The sequence below is a fragment of the Myodes glareolus genome, chromosome 9 (genome assembly GCF_982192425.1).
Source record: "Myodes glareolus chromosome 9, mMyoGla1.1, whole genome shotgun sequence".
In the NCBI taxonomy this organism is placed as follows: domain Eukaryota; kingdom Metazoa; phylum Chordata; class Mammalia; order Rodentia; family Cricetidae; genus Myodes; species Myodes glareolus.
Genome location: NC_142034.1, coordinates 82541944 through 82558501, shown reverse-complemented (window position 1 = coordinate 82558501; position 16558 = coordinate 82541944). Strand labels below are relative to the sequence as shown.

Here is a 16558-nt window from a genome sequence, read left to right as displayed (position 1 = left end):
AGACTCATGAACAATGAAAACTATAACTATCTAGTATTCAACAACCTCAGATACCAAATAAGAAAATAATGTTAACCGAGTTAGCAGAAAGTGTAAACAAGCGACTCCCGAAAAATGTGAGAAATGGCAGAAGCATCTGGTTGCCTGGGCAATTGACCCAACACAGAATATCTGAAAGACTTTTCTGTGACAGGGTTTTTGAAAGACTGAATTACCGTGTACGGGCAAGGTTTGGCAATCACTCTCTTTTGTTCCATTAGGACAGCATACTGTCTGGAGTTGAGTCAAAAAAAGCACTTTCTTGCCCAGTAGCTTGCTTTTGCCCCAAATAAAGTAAATTCCATGTGGAGTTTCATCAGAACTTATCATCTTCTCTGATTGGTGTTGGCACAAGCAGACATGTCTCATTGTCATAAATAAACCCTGTGTTATTAAGACATCTTAAATACCATATTCTCTGTATCTCTGAAGTGTTTCAAGACATGTCATTCTAAAATATATCTTTATTTGACCTTGAAAACATTCCTAATGTGACTACAAGTTCAATTATAATAGGTGATTAACAACTAACCAGAATTTCCTTATTATCCTAAACAGTTGGTAATAATAATTTTCAAGAACTAGAAATTTGCATTACATTGCTGAATGAATTTTAGAGGTATAATGCCTTGAACAAGATAAAAATGTATGCACAGTATATTTTAACAAAATTAATCTCAAATTTGTATCAATATACAAAATTTGTATACAATATAAAAAATACAATCCAATGTAAATAAACATTTAAAACTGGTAGCTGTTTTTTAAAAAGCAGATTCAATAATCTGCCTTTTTTTCTTACCTTATCTCCCTTTTTATCTTTTCAGAATAGACTCAATAATATGCCATTTTATCCTATCATATCTGTAACCTCTTTTTTTTTCTTTTCAAAACAAGAATTCTGTATCTAATCTCCTTTGTTCAACTTTACTCCTGATTGTAACCAATAACAACTTGTAACCAAACCCCTAAACAATGAAAAATGTCCATAACCCATTGAAAGACCACAAACATCCACCCAGCCTCTTGGGAATGTAGGCATCCTTTTCTTAAACCTACTTCCTGCTGTCTGGGGGTGATGTTATCTTTGAGGGATCCTAAAAAGAAGAATTTGAATTAATTGTCAAATCCTAGGAGAGATGGATATATCATTTGTTGGACAGACTCTGTGTAGTGGGAAGGAACAGGACATGAGTCCTGGCTAGAGTCGTCTATTAGTCTGGGTCATCTCAGCTAGCCACCTCAAAATTTTTCTGAACAGTTTGTACAGTAGCATAATATCTTTCTTCAAGGACTTGATCTTGTGAGATTTCCGTACCTCTAGCTTTATTTCATTGATCAATAATCTTAGCCTCTTCTCTGAACCACATACTCCACTGTAATTGTAGACCAGGCTCTAAAATAGCTTTAACTATCTCTATCTAGTCATTAGGGATAATTCTATTAGAAACTGACATTTTGTTTAACATTTTATCACAAAAGGTGAATGCATGCCATATGAGGTTATTGCTTCCTTGAATTTTCTTAAATCTAACATTGGCACAAGAGTCCATCCATCTCTTATTCTATCATTGCTGTTTGGTTATTGGATATATTAATTTTAGTTATTTGAAAACCTTAAACTGTTCCTCTCTATTCTTATAATGCAATGCTTAAATTGATTCTCCATTAAATTCCTCTATCTGGATTTGAAAATTTCTGTGATCTGTTTGATTAAATTTTTCTAAGGCCTGTATCTTAGCACTCAGACTAGTCAATTTTTATACTGATAAAGCAAAATAATAATGCTGATAATTTTTACAATTGACATTACCTAAATTCAATCTAATTATTCTCTCATTTAATCATTTCATTTTCAAGTTATTCAGCATATTAGCATACAGAGAAACAAATTCATCCAATGTAATGGTGTTTTCCATTTTTTAATGTGTGAAAGAACTCTCTCTTTTAACTCATTCCTCTCTAAGAATTCACAATTGTCTTATCAAATCTGTGAACGATATTGATGAAGATCTGAGGCTTATTGCTACTGTGCAGCAGAGTAAAAGTCTGACTGGATTTTAGGGCTACTAACTGGTGGTATAGGAGGTTCTTCAGCCTATGTGTTGCTTTCATTGGTTAAATAAAGTAACTACCTTGGCCTTTTAATAGGGCAGAACTTAGATAGGTGGGGAAAAGAGAATTGAATGTTGAGAGATAGCAGGCAGGCAGAGATAGCTCCCATGGAGCCTCCAGGTCAAACATGCTGAATCTTTTCCAGTAAGCCACGACCTCGTGGTGAACACTGGTGCTGGAATTAATCCACCACTGCCTGGCCTCTATGACTAACTCATGTGGCTGTTAAGCACTGATATTCAGGCAAGTTTTATTTATTAACACATAAGAATATACCATTATAACTGATAATATAATAGAATTACAAAAATTTCCCTCCTTATTCCTTCTTCCATACTCTCCCATCTACTGTTCCTTGGTTTCTTTCAAATTCACAGCCTCTTTTATCTTTAATAGTCACATGCATATATGTATCTCTCCTTAACCACTTCTCTCTATATATATTATTATATACATATACATAATTATTTATATTCATACCTATATCATCTATTATCTATATCTATATGTAACCTATATCTCTATCTTTATCTGTATCTATCTATATAAATTCCTAAATACAATCTGCTCAGTCTGTTCCCAGATCTGACCATCCATGGCTTTTTAATTTAAAATGTTCTCATTAATTCACCCCCAATTTACTTTGAAATGTCTGTGGTGAGGCTCTCAGGACTTGGCAATCACAGTTTACTTTGAATATGAGTGACAATTAGTAGTTCCTTTTCTCATGAATTTGCTAAAGCTTTGCTTCTTTTTGAGCAAGTTTCTTGGAGATCTGGAACTGGCAACTGTGTTTAGCCTCAACTAAATAGTATGAGATTCAAATCAGCAAAGTTAAGCTTGTAGGTCTTGAAACTCTAGATAGAGTCTGAAGATTGTTACCACCTTCCATGAAGACGAGCGATTTTTACCTGCCTAATTCTGAATTGGCAAAATGTTCCTTCCATTCTTGAGCATACATAGCAGATTCCTCATTTGATGAGTGCAAATGATTATCTCAGACAAAGAAATGAAAAACACTATCTAAGAGGTGTATGCTACAGATACTCTTTTCATGATATATAGGTTATTCAGTTGACAAAATTATACTTTTCATGTTAACAAATCAATATTTTGATTATTCTTATTTACATTTAAAACTTTGATCACCCTGTGAATGCAACATCAACCGCCACAAGTCAAAATGAAAATAGAAGAATGTTGCACATTTTCAAATAACTGAATGCAGCTTTTTATTCTCTCTCTCCATGACAGTATCAGTACCGGGGTGATTTATGTGAAAGTCCTTAAATAACTTACAAATTTCAATATACGAAAGGTAAAACTAGAATTAATATGACTCAAGCTCTCATGAGAAACTTCTGGGTAAAACACACTTTCTTTTTTCTTGAACCACAATGATAGTTAGATACAAAAAGAAACTAGAATAAAATTGCCTGATTTATGGTAAGGTCCTTTAAAGTATGTGTTATGTCTTAAGTATGAAATAACAAATAAATATACATATATATTTAATAAATTTATATTGCTAAGATAGGTATAGAAAATATGTTTCTGAATTACCACCATGCACACACACAACACACACACAGCATACATTTACATACATGCATACACAATACAAACATTTAGAAACATTGCTTGATATCTTGCTATACATTATGTGCCCTATCCACCTACATCATTATTTATAGAACTATGAATTATTCACACTATTCTGAATTTTATAATGTTACTATGACAATATACCACATTTAATTCATTCATTCCTTCATTTTGAGACAAGTCTCACTATGTGTCCTTTGCGGGCTTGGAATAAAATATGCAGATCAGTCTAGCCCCCATCTCCTAGAGATCTTCCTGATTCTGCTTTCCAAGAGCTAGAATTAAAGGTATGTAACAGTGTTAAACATTTTAAATTCTTTAGTGCAATAATAATAGCCATTTGATAGTTGCTTATGATTTGGATTATTAAAAAGGAAATGCACTGTCCCTTGTAACCAGTTTTGTGGTCAAATTTATCTTTTTGAAGGATTTTAACAGGCTGAGGACATATAATTTGTCCTCAATAATCTCAACAATTTCTACCATGTTATGCAATATATGCTTTTGTACTGAGAAATAGGTATACAGCCCACAAATATCAATAACATTATTATTCCTTTATTTTAACTTGATTGGTATGAGGACACAAAATCAGAGAATAAACAAAAACTCAAAATTGTTTTTGTGATATTTGAAAGAAATTAATTAACACAGTTATAAATAATTACTGTCCTATCAAAATAATAGTAATTTTAGTTTTGTCCCTTCTTGGAATAATTCTGCCTTGAAATATCTTATTTAAAGAAATGTGTGTGTGTGTGTGTGTGTGTGTGTGTGTGTGTGTATGTGTGTGTGTGTATTCACAAATCTAATCGTGTCGGTTGGCTGCCGTTGATAGAATATTGATAAATAAAAATATAAATTTTCTGATATTTCAAATGGTTTTCAGCAGATGTTGTCTTTGGTGATATTCTGAAATTAACATCACATGAGTTTGAGTCTTTTAATAAACTTTTATTACATTTTTTTTGAGGAAAGTTTGTGAGCATGGACCTTGGAAGGTCTTGGTGATACAAATAAATAGACATATAATTGAATACCAAGTACTGTTGTAGAAATTAAAGATTGGCAGTAGACTCTGTAATCTTACCTTTAAGAAGCTTGTAGCCTTGTAAGAAATTCTCAGTTCCTCTACATATTGTATATATTCTAGATGGTTTACATTTATCCTGTCAGCCTCACTTTGAAAACGTTAAAGACACCAAACAATCTGCTTACTTCAAAGGACTCAGCTGTTGTCACTTTAGATTAACTTGTGCCAATTAAAATGTAATTGTCTTTATAGTCATTGCCTTTGTTATTTTTAGTCTTGAACTCATGTGGAATTGTTCTCTTGGGCTCCCAATGACATAGAAACTCTGTCTTTCTTAAGCCTTGTGAAAACAGATGAGAAATGTTGGTTCAAATGGTCCACTCTTGGCTAAATCAGCTCAAGGCTGTGTTGGCCTGCAAACTTCTGATGGTCTTGGCTGCTTTGCTGTGGGAGTACTCCGAAAACTATGGCTATTAATCTACATTAAAGACATTTACTTGTCCTTTGTGCAACAATTTGGAAACTTTTCCATGTTGGAGAGATGACTCAAAATAAAACATGGACCTCTAATACTCTGAAATGGTGTTTTTCTTAAAGATTTCTTTATTTTTATTTTATATGTATGGTATGTTGCATGTGTATGTGTCAAGACATTGGGTGCTTGTCCATCAAGGCAGAAGAGAGTGGTCAGGTACTTTGGAACTGGAGGTAACAGATGGTTTGAGCTACCATGTGATTGCTGGTGCTATAAACCAGGGGATTCTGGAAGAGCAGCACAGGCCCTTAACTGTAGAGTTCTAGCATTTCTTTTTTAACTTTAAAAGATTTATTGTGCAACAAGAAAGGTCTTACCCTTACCTGCCTGTTTGTATCAAACTTTTCAACGGTTATTACCCTGAGATTCTTGGCAATGCTCTTTTTCATTTCCTTGTGGAGTTTTAAAGACAATACAAACATGAAATACTTTTTAAAGGCCATTTTTCAACACAATAATATTACAATTGAAAAGACCAAATATCTTAATTTCTTCAAAAATGTATAATGCAGGAGAGTACAAATAAAAATATGTATTTATGATAAGTTTTAGAGAGGGTGATTTCCATCTCCTTCTGTGAATCCACCTTGTGTCAATCCTCACCATGTGATAGTGAAGAGACTGAGTCTGACCCCTCTGGAAATTGCTTTTCTGCTTAAAAGCCACTGCCTTTATCTATAGCTAATGCATCTGGTGCGTGACTTCTGTTTTTTGTATCCCCTTTAGGTCTCCTTTTATGTAAGTTTTTAACATTCATTTATTATTATAAATTTGTGTGTGTGTGTGTGTGTGTGTGTGTGTGTGTATTCAAAGTTCTGTGAAAGTGTGTGCATACCCTGGAAAATATGTAGATGGAATAAAAAAACATACAGAATGTAGTTTTCTTCTTCCATCAGGAGTGTCCTGGGATTTGAACTCAGGTTTTCAAGTTTGGCAGCAGGAGATTTGCCCTACTGAGCTATCTCACTGGCCCATGTATATAATTTCATGATCTTTCATCTCTAGGGTGCTATGATAGGCAGAAACTTGGCTCCTAACAAAGGTCAACATTCTAATCTCTAAAAGTGATAGATATGATACTATACTTTCTGGCTTTAATGAGGAGCACTAGACAAAAAGTACTAGAGAAATATGGAACCTAGAAAAAGTCAGGAGAGCATGCAGAAGAAATGCAGCTCTGGGCAGTCACCTCTACACTAACTGTTGAGGTTGCTAACCATCAAACATGACAACTCATATTGGGCTAAGTCACGAAGTTTAGGTAATTTGAAACCATAACATTAGGAAGTCACTGTAAATAATAATGGCTTTTCTCAGTTGAACTAATAATTGTATACCATCTCTTTATTGGTAGGCTTTAGTAAATAATCCTTAATAAAATGAAGGTAAGTAATAAATTTTCTTAATATCTAATGGAGCATATTATCTCTTTTCTGTCAGTTCTGCAATTAAGAAATGATTATAGTTTTTGTTCAACAAAACTCAGGTTTATAAGTGCATTCTGTGGAATAGAATCTACTGGAACACATATAATATCTGACATATGTGTTTCATGTAGCAGCATTATTAATTATAACAATAAATAAGTATGTCAACTTCCCGTGGTAGAATTGAACGATAACAACAGAAATCCAGAAGCTGCTTTTTATATGAACTCATATCTGCATGTAAAATTGTATAAAAATATAGATGTGCATGTTATCCACCCCATACTTATAGATATTCATATGTGTATCTATGGTTTTATCAATTTACCCACCTGTCAATTTAATCTATGTGTTTAAGCACATGTGGAGAGGAGAAAATGACATGTGTCCTTTAGTGTGGTTACCTGTAGCTAGTGAGTGAATGACAGTTCTTCACATTTTGTAAATTATGACTTCTCATTAGCAGTGAGAAAGGAAGATCTAAAATTAAAAACAGAGTCTCGCATCCAGCAGAACTTTGTACAACCAATGCTTTCCTGGATTTATTCATGAATAGACTAGAAGCTTCTACTATAACTTTTGTGTAGTCCCATTAGGGTTATTTGTGTTCCCATTTTCCCCTCTGTATCATATTCTTGATTCTTCAAGGCAAGGCATGCCTTTAATTGTTCTCTTTCTGGCCTCACAATGCCGGGCATGAAGCCTGTGGTTATGTATTTTCTGAAAGCATTCTGCTGAATTCACTTCATAGGTGACATATCAAGATTTTTTGATAAAAGACTTCATCTCCGTGTCATAAGACACACAAGGTTCAGAAGAAACATGTTGTAAATTTATATAACAGGGAGATAGACATAAAGATAAACACCCTGATTAAGGATGCAAATGAAGGCTAAATTATGCATGCCATATTTTTGTTACAGCATTGTTCATTTAAATTTTGTTTACTAGGAGGACTGAATGATTGCTCAGTACTTTGATGAAGTAAACGTTAGGATTAGGTCATTCTAAATCATACCAAATAGTGGAAGAATTAAAAGGAAATATCTTATTGCATGTTAGTAGAGTCATAGAAATATTCTAGACCCAGTTGAATAATCAGAGGTGGGAAAACATCTTAAGTCTTTTATAAGGGACACATGATGCAAAATGGCAAATTGGCCAATGGCTACATGGAAATTATACAGCTTGATAGACTCAAGGTGTTCAATTTCAGCCAATAATATCAGCTCCTAATAAATGACACGGGGAATGTAGAATAAAAGTCCATTGGAAAGAGAAGAGGTCAAATCCCCTCATTTATCTATAAGAAACTACTCCCATCAAGAAAGGAGTCTTTTAGACAAATTCTGTTATTAATTGGCCAATGTTTTTCCCTTTCTCATTTTCTTATAGATGATAACTGTTAATTAGAAACAATACAGACAGAGTTCTAATATCCACACCTTCTAAAAATTCATTTCTATGATGAAGAAAGTAATTAACGTTGATTCATTTTATAACATTGACTCCATTTACCTTTATAGTGAAAGTATATGATATTTTGAAATATTGTCTCTGTTTAGAGAAGAGGAAACTAAGGCACATAAATACCTCATAACACTGAGCTACCTGGGAATCACATATCTGTAATCCTAGGGCTTGTGACACTAAGACTGAAAAAACAGGACTTCAAGGCCACCCTGGACTACATAAAGAAACCATGTTACAAATAAACTAACTGTTATAACATGTAACATCAGGGTCAAGATTTGTACATATGAAATATGAAACAAGACTCTATGACTCTCTGTTTTCATAACCCAAAGTTTCACAAAAGAAACTTAAATTGATTACATAATTGTCTATACCCTGTAGTCGTTGAAAGAATCATAATGGCCAGCTACTGTTGACAATGCACAGTTGTATTCCGGAAATGGTAGAAGATTTGGTAAAGAATAGCTATGAGAACTCTTAGAGAAGCATCCCTTGCCCTATGACTTAGGAACAAAGGTCTCGTTTATTTTCCATTTGTTTGTTTGCTTGCTTGTTTATTTTTCAGATGATTACAATCCCTGACTTTTTAAAAGAGTATCCTGAAAGCAGTATAAGAAATATTCAACGGTGAATTGTATTGTGCATGGTGGAGAATAAACAAAATGTAAAATCTCAAGTTATCAAAAAGTCTAAAATTTACTAATTTTGTAATTAATAGAGTCAAGGGAAAGTTTATAAAAGGAAGATTCAAGTATAATAAATCCTAATGGATTTATAGAAAGATACACCAGAATTTTACTTCCAAATTCGGAAACACTGTGAGACACAGTGGGAAGAGTAAACCATGTGATCTTTAGGCATTCATAGATAATACTGAAGTGACCTTAGTGTAGGTCATTACTTTACCTTCTACACCTTTGATAAAAACTCATGGAGAAAGAGCATAGAGACAGCACTCTTTCCTTCCTCCCTCCTTCCCTCCTTCCTTCCTTCCTTCCTTCCTTCTTCCCTCCCTCCCTTTTTTCATTTTTTTGTCTTTTATAAAATCCCCACAGACCACAACACTTGATCAATTTAATATGACCTTCATCACAAAGTTTACTGCTGGAACTCAGTAGGTAGCATTGGGACCAAAGAGGAATGCTGGCTTTACACAGGAATATGTCCTTAGCTGAAGATAAGGCATTTGGTAAACATCAGAGAAGACCTCTGAGAAAACTATCCTGATCTGACCAAAACATGAGAAACAGATGTTTAAATCAGACGCAGGAAGACACAGCAGGGCAAGGCAAAGACATGCAGAGGAAGTGATCATGAATTTGTCAGTGACTGTTTCCGTTACTTTATTCTCAGGAGAATTTTAAAGACCTCTGAGAAAATAGGACACCGTCGGTTGCAGAATCACAGAACATCAGGTCTCCCTGTTTTCAAATTTGGAACTGTTATTCATTGGGGGTTATCTGAGCCTTTTTGGTTCATAAAACTGTTTTTTTTTTGTTGTTGTTGTTTGTTGGTTGGTTGGTTTGTTTTTGTTTTTGTTTCTGACAAACCTGAATTTTCAACCTCTATTTTATCTCTCTCCCTCTCTCTCTATTGCTGTGTGTGCCCCTGTGTCTAGGGGGAGGGGCAAACTTGTCGTGGTGTATATGTGGAAGCCAGAGATCACACTTTCATTTCACTTCCCACTTTCAACTTTGTTTGAGACAGAATCTCTTCTCACAACCACTGCATACGCCGGACTAACTGGCCCCTAACTTTCCAGGAATTTGGTGGGAGCAATGGGATGAGAGGTGGGCAAGCTACTGTATCCGTCTTTACACTGATTCCAGGGCAGTGAATTCACGTGCTCAAGGCAGATGCTTTCTCCACTCAGCCATTCCTGTATAGTTTAATAAAAAGAATTATAAATCAAGTTCCACTCTACACAGTGTAACCTTAAGGAAAATAGGATAGCTCTGTCTTGTAAGAGGGCTGGTTGGATTGGAGTGGGAGGAAATGAACTATGTGGGTACACTGGAATGATTCACCACTCTTTAGGTGCCATTAATTAGGGTGCCATTATTATATCTGATTTATAGTTTATAAAATATAGGTTTCTAATGGTTGCCTTCTCAAGCAGTGTGCCAGTGACACTTTAATCCCAACTTTGAGAAGTCTTTGTACATCAAGAGTCCTGCATTAGAAGACCAGTTTACCAACTTCATTAACACTTCTGTCTTCCATCTTCACTCTACCAAAAATGTTTGTTTCATTTTTCTTTTCTTCTTCTTTTTACCAGTGAAGAAAATCACTTGCTGAATGTTGACAACAAAGTTCACAAATAAAATCCATTGAAATTGTGTTTATGGACATGAAATTGGAAAGAGAAGAAACAAAACAGTTCAACCAGACAACTGAGATGCCCCCATGAATTAGAATGCAGCATTTTTATTGGAAAAGTTCATATGTTAGGCAATTCTCTGTGAAAAGATTTGCAAATACAGAGACACAGAGCAGCTGATGATTAAGAACTGGATTATATATAATATATATCCATATTGTTGATATTATACTCATGTTGGAAAGCTAGCTTTAATTTTTTTTTCAGTGTCCCTACTACAGAACACATTTCAGGTTGACACTAATGCCATGTTTCTCACAATTAGAATTTGCCAACAACTCTCCCCAAGAGTCAACAATGACTATTTTGACAATTTAAAACAAGAAAATAACCATCTATTTACATCCGTTTGAGGTTAAATACTAAAGCACTGGTATATTAAAGGTTTGCAAAACCAGCAGCTGAATGTTTTCAAGATTCATCCAGATAAATTACAATGACTTTGTGTGATTGTATATTAACAAAGATATTTTCTTTAATTGTAGTTTCATCATCTATAAAGTTATACTAACTATGATTTGACTTTGATTTAAATTAGTGTTTTCCTTGAAGAAGAACTGACCATATGGTATTAATTTTTTTTAAAAAAAATAAGGATTCAGAATGATGACATTAAAGTCTAACTCATGTCTGAAGTCAGGCAATCACTTAATTGTTATGGAGCAAAATGAGCCTTCAGTCAGAGGCTCAATGTTATCCATGTAAGTCACTAAGTGTTGATTCAGTTTTTAATTTAACATTCAGTACATTTTTTCCAAGCACAGAACACTGCATACTGTATACCAGTCAGGTATGAATTTTGTTCATACTTTCATAGGTTCATAAGCAGAAATTTTTTAACAGATTAAATTGATTCTTTAAAATAAACTGGATAAATAATGAAGAAACTCTATGCTCAAGTCATCAATTGCATACATATGTGTAAAAGCTGATGTTATTTTAAAATAAATACAGACTTTGCTTAAAACAATTTTTTGAAGATTAATATATAAGCTGCAGTTCTTTAGGTTCTCTGATTACTTCGACAGATAATGTGTCACTGGTCAAAAGCAATGTGAAAAGATGAATCACTTGTTCTGGGTTATAAAAAACGATATTCACCAGACTATCAGAGGGTGTGTTGCTTTCAACCATGTTTAATGAGCACTGACTATGGGCCAGGCACAATGTAAGATGTTGAGAACCCAAAGAAGAAAATGATAAGGACTCTGCCCACAAGGCATTAACCATCACTAGAAGCAGATATCGAGATGGAGAGAGTCCTATTAAGAACTCACATCCTCAAAGAAAGGTAAAACAACAGCAAGCACATACATTGAGTTTATAGGCTAGTGATGAAGTTGGGCATATTTAGAGCTGTCAAATGTCAATCAACCTAAATTTATTCAAATTTTTAATGCCATACAAGACTAACATAATTTTAAAACCTGAATTTTCATGCATGAGGGAGAAGACAGTGAATCCCCTCCAATTTCAAGCCTAAATCTCTGTAATTATGTTAATATATTCTGTTATAGCCCAAAGACACAAAATAAAAGACAATACTATATGATGATCATATAGGTAATTTATTTTGGCTCTAAAGAGGTGCATGCATTAAACTGGAAGCATTCTACATTACTGAAATATTTACATCATTGTACATATGATATGCAGGAAATTTTCTTCCTCCCTTGAAATAAAGGTTTAATAGAATTCTAATCTAGGCTATTCTATTGTGATTCTTCACCAGTGAGGGAGGTATTCTTATTTGCTCCAATTTACCACAACTTGACTCCAAGTGAACACAGCACACAGTTTCGCCTCTTTTGTCCTACACTGTGGGAATCAAAGACTGTTACCATCACTTTAAACACTCAAGGCTTTCATTGATTCTATTGCTGTTTCTCAAAGATAGCATGCTCAGTGTAACAGTCCTTGTTCTAAGCTTACTTTGCCTTGCAGGTTTGAAAGACAGTGCACATCGAAGTTCAAATTACAATAACCAAAGGAGAGTTGGCACAGATAGTACGACATTATACATATTACTAGGTTGAGACAGAAAACCGATTCAATGACCACATAAGGGATTATTTAATTGGATTTAGAAAGACATATTCTTTCCATGAGATTCAGTGAATAAGACCCTTATCCACTAAACCCATACCTTCTCACAGATAAAGATAAGAGACCCAGTAAACCAGATTGAACAAACAGAAGGCGGTGGGAAAGAAGATCCGAGCATAGGAGTCCATTTTGGCAATGCGGATATGTATTCGCCCATGTCTCCAGGCTCCTGTTCGGCAGTCTTCAAAACAGCAGAAGAAACTGGCACAGTCCTTGCCATCCAGACACTCGTAGCCATATTCCTCGTCCCTCTCTTGAAGGTGTGTGGCATTGTTCATTTGGATGGTTGCTGATCTGGGACGGATATCAATGGTAGGGGCCTGAGACAAGGTAGGTAAAGGAGAGAGATCCAAGTCAGATACCCTGGATGTAGGCTACACAGTTCCTCCACAATGTCACCAATGAGATGATGAATCTGAAAATGAGTACTCGAGGAACTGCTTATGGCATCGTGAACTACAATGGCAAAATTGAACTTAGAAAGATAGCACGGTTGCAGGTGTCAGACTTTGAGCTTAAGCGGTGCAGCTGGAAATAATACCACCAAGCTAATGGCTACAGCAAGAGGATTGAACACCATAAGAACTCAAAGTGTAAATATTTAAATCAAACTGCATGGAATATCATTCCACTAATTATTAGACGTGAAGCTGGTTACATGAAGCTGGTTAATGGTACTGCAAGTGAGTAAAATAGAGAAATAAAAGTGCATTGGTTTTCAAATCAAATTGCAGGTCATGCTAACTTATAAGCAAGAAGGAACCCATCATACTACTACTAATAATGCTGATATGCATGGAGAAATAAAGAAGATCATTGACGTTATACTGCAAAGATTTAATTTATGCATTAAAATAATGTAGTTTGTCTAACACTCACCATCTTCAAGTTTAAAATTGTCATCATTGTTTACATACATTGAATGAGATTGAGAATTCAAAAAGAATGTCATTACTTGTCAATGTTTGACCAATAATAAAATTAAACCAAGACTTGAGGCTTACTTTTAGCTTTTAGAGTATATAAATATAAACCACAGGTTCTAAATTAGTTATTAGAAAGAATAAAAATATCATTTCAATATTTCACAGAGCCAATAGACCTGGTGATCACACTGGCAGAAAAGAAATACGATTTTAATTTAAAGTCTTGTAAACACAGATTATTAATATAAAATTTTCAAGTAAGTTCACAAAACATGGTTTGTTTTTTGTTTGTTTGTTTGCCTTTTTTGGTTTTTTTGAAACAGGGTTTCTTTGTGTAATAGTCCTAGCTGTTCTGATCTAGCTCTTGTAGATCAAGCTGGTTTCAAACTCACAAAGATCTGCCTGTATCTGCTTCCCAAGTGCTAAGATTAAAGGCATGTGCTATCACTTCCCAGCATAAAACGTGTTTTAAAACATCATTTTAATTAGTGTTTACAGAGTCAAAGTTTAGCTTTAAAAGTATATATACTTCATATATATATGTGTGTATATATATATATATATATGTAAATTATAGACAGTGAAATGTATTTCATTTGCACAGTCCATTTGGGCTTTGGGATTATTGAAGCCCTGTTACCTGTGATTACTACTGGCCTTGTGATTATGAGCTGAGAATAGAATCAAAACCTACACAAATAGTCTAGTCGCTGAATCAGTTCAAGAGAGCTATAGAATATTCTCCACCTTGAGTGTGTCATCATATAGTAGACTACTTAAACGTTTACTCATTAAAAAAAAGCACCATGAAAAGCATTAATAGTTAATTTAGCAGTGGCATGCAGTGAAATTTCCATTCCAAAACATTATACCTTGAAGGAAAACATCCGAAGAAGCTTTGGATTTGTAGACAGAAAAGAGAATGCATTTTTTAATAGAAAGAAGGAAAAGGAATAAAAAGAGAAAGAGAAACAAAATAAGACAAATTAAAAATACATTTTGAAAACGCAGTAAGTAAAATGAACTGAAAGCATAAACACAGAAGGTGGGCTCTGAGGTTGGCACAATTAGCATGTCTAAAGTTAGAAAATGACATTTTGTGATTGGTGATCAAATCCTAAGCAAATTAACCCACAAGTACATGACTGTGAAGGTCAAAGCTGTTCAGTTGCAAGGATACATCCTAGTAAAAACTTTGTCTGTAGAAAAATAGTATGAATTGTGTGGTTGCCACTAAAGAGGACCTCATATGTGAGTCCTGACAAGGAGAGAAGGACACATTAAACAAGGAAATACATTTTCAGCTTCTTAGACCTTCACTATCTAGACTGCTATCTAGTTTTGATTAGTAAACAAATTGGCTTAAAAGAAAAAAGTGTGTAATATTCTCAAGGAATTACATTTTCTTGTTTGTTCTGGTCTCTCTTCATGTCTCCCTGAGATTTTTCTTCTTCTATTGCCATGAACTTGAGTTAAGGAATCCAATTATTTTTGTCTCTGTAGCAATTTCTACACTAAAGTGATAAGGAAAGCCAGGGGACTTTTGTAAAGGACTTTAGGTTTCACCTAAAAGCCTGCATCCCATCCTCATCATAGATGAGTATCAGTATAGCCATCTTATTTGAGGGAGAATGAATTAGGAAATGAGTAGATGTATTAAGTAGAGAAACAAAATTTAGAGCAAGAAAATTCAAACAAGAATAGGAAAAATGGAAAGGTAGAGACATAAGAACAAACAGGGATAGGAAGGACCACACACAGTACAATAAATATTTGGGACATTGAAAAAAAGCAAATTTCCTATTTTCCTTAACCAGTAAGAATAGTGGTGCTATGTTATTTACCTTCCACAAAGTCTTACTTTTAAACAAGCATGTGTCACTTGTAAAATGTCTTCGGTATTTCTGGAGGTGCATCGGGGTATGAGATAGAGCCAACTAGAGTTTTCTAGTCATCCCACAGTTCATGGCAAGATTCGTAGCCACTGTAATACTGCTCATGCCTCTCAGAGCAGAAAACCAGGGCAGGGTCTCAGTCCAGGAGGGTAGGGTCACTACTTTTGTCATCCTCTCAAAAGGAAATGAATTTTCACTTTCCAGGGGGCTTCTGTAACCCAGACACTAGACCAAAGTGGGTAAATAGGTATCTATATGCTGTCCTCAACATTCACCATAAAAAATAAGAGCTTTGCTTATTTATATGTATGCCACAATCTCTTCTTTTATGGTTTAGTTCAAGCATATGTGATCTTACCTGTTTCCAAATCAAGCAGTCACCAAAAATAAAAAACCAGGTTGTCAACTGTGCAGTCAGTATCAACTCCTATTACTATCAACCGAGATAAAGAACCATCATTTTACTTTTTTATAACTTTTAAAATATTTTCTTGATTTTTGATCTTCATAATAATATTTTTATTGTGTATCAGCCTTATTTGACCTTGGTTTTGATATAACCATCTTATTTGATATGAAAAAGCAAAGACAGGAAGGCCAATTAACTTGCCCACAGAATATTAAACCATTTTTAAGACACATGTAGGTATGCAATGATAAGAAACCTTCTAGTAGAAAAATGCATATATGAATATAACACATGCACACACCTACACATGTGCATACATACACACACACACAGTAAGTTATTTACAAATTAGTATGACTGGTAAACTAATAGAATAAACTAATGTTTGGAATCACTTTGGTGTGTCTTTTAACTAAAAACATAATAAGATGAGAGTCAATGACCCGTAGAATAATAACTCAAACATGAATGTATTCCTAGACATTGCTTTAATCCCCCATATTGAAGACAATGGACAATTATATTTGCATAAAGAGTCTGCCTTAGAGTATCTTGTAACTCTGACCTAACTAATGATCATAAATAAACCTGTATATTATGCTCAAAACCTCA

At 34.4% G+C, this 16558-nt stretch overlaps 1 protein-coding gene across 2 annotated transcripts in view; it reads right to left on the bottom strand.

The window, feature by feature from the left end:
* Positions 1-10637: 10637 nt before the first annotated feature.
* Positions 10638-16558, bottom strand: part of Gabrg2 (gamma-aminobutyric acid type A receptor subunit gamma2) — an 81581-nt gene continuing 75660 nt past the window's right edge. Inside the window, exons 9-10 of one of the 2 annotated variants that reach the window (XM_048435996.3) lie at positions 14515-14538; positions 10638-13036 (exon numbers count right to left, since the gene is read on the bottom strand). In XM_048435996.3, coding sequence (XP_048291953.1) covers positions 12761-13036; positions 14515-14538 — 300 coding nt within the window. In that variant the 3' untranslated portion in view covers positions 10638-12760. The remainder of the gene's footprint in view (positions 13037-14514; positions 14539-16558) is intronic. The other variant, XM_048435997.3, reaches the window with a different exon arrangement.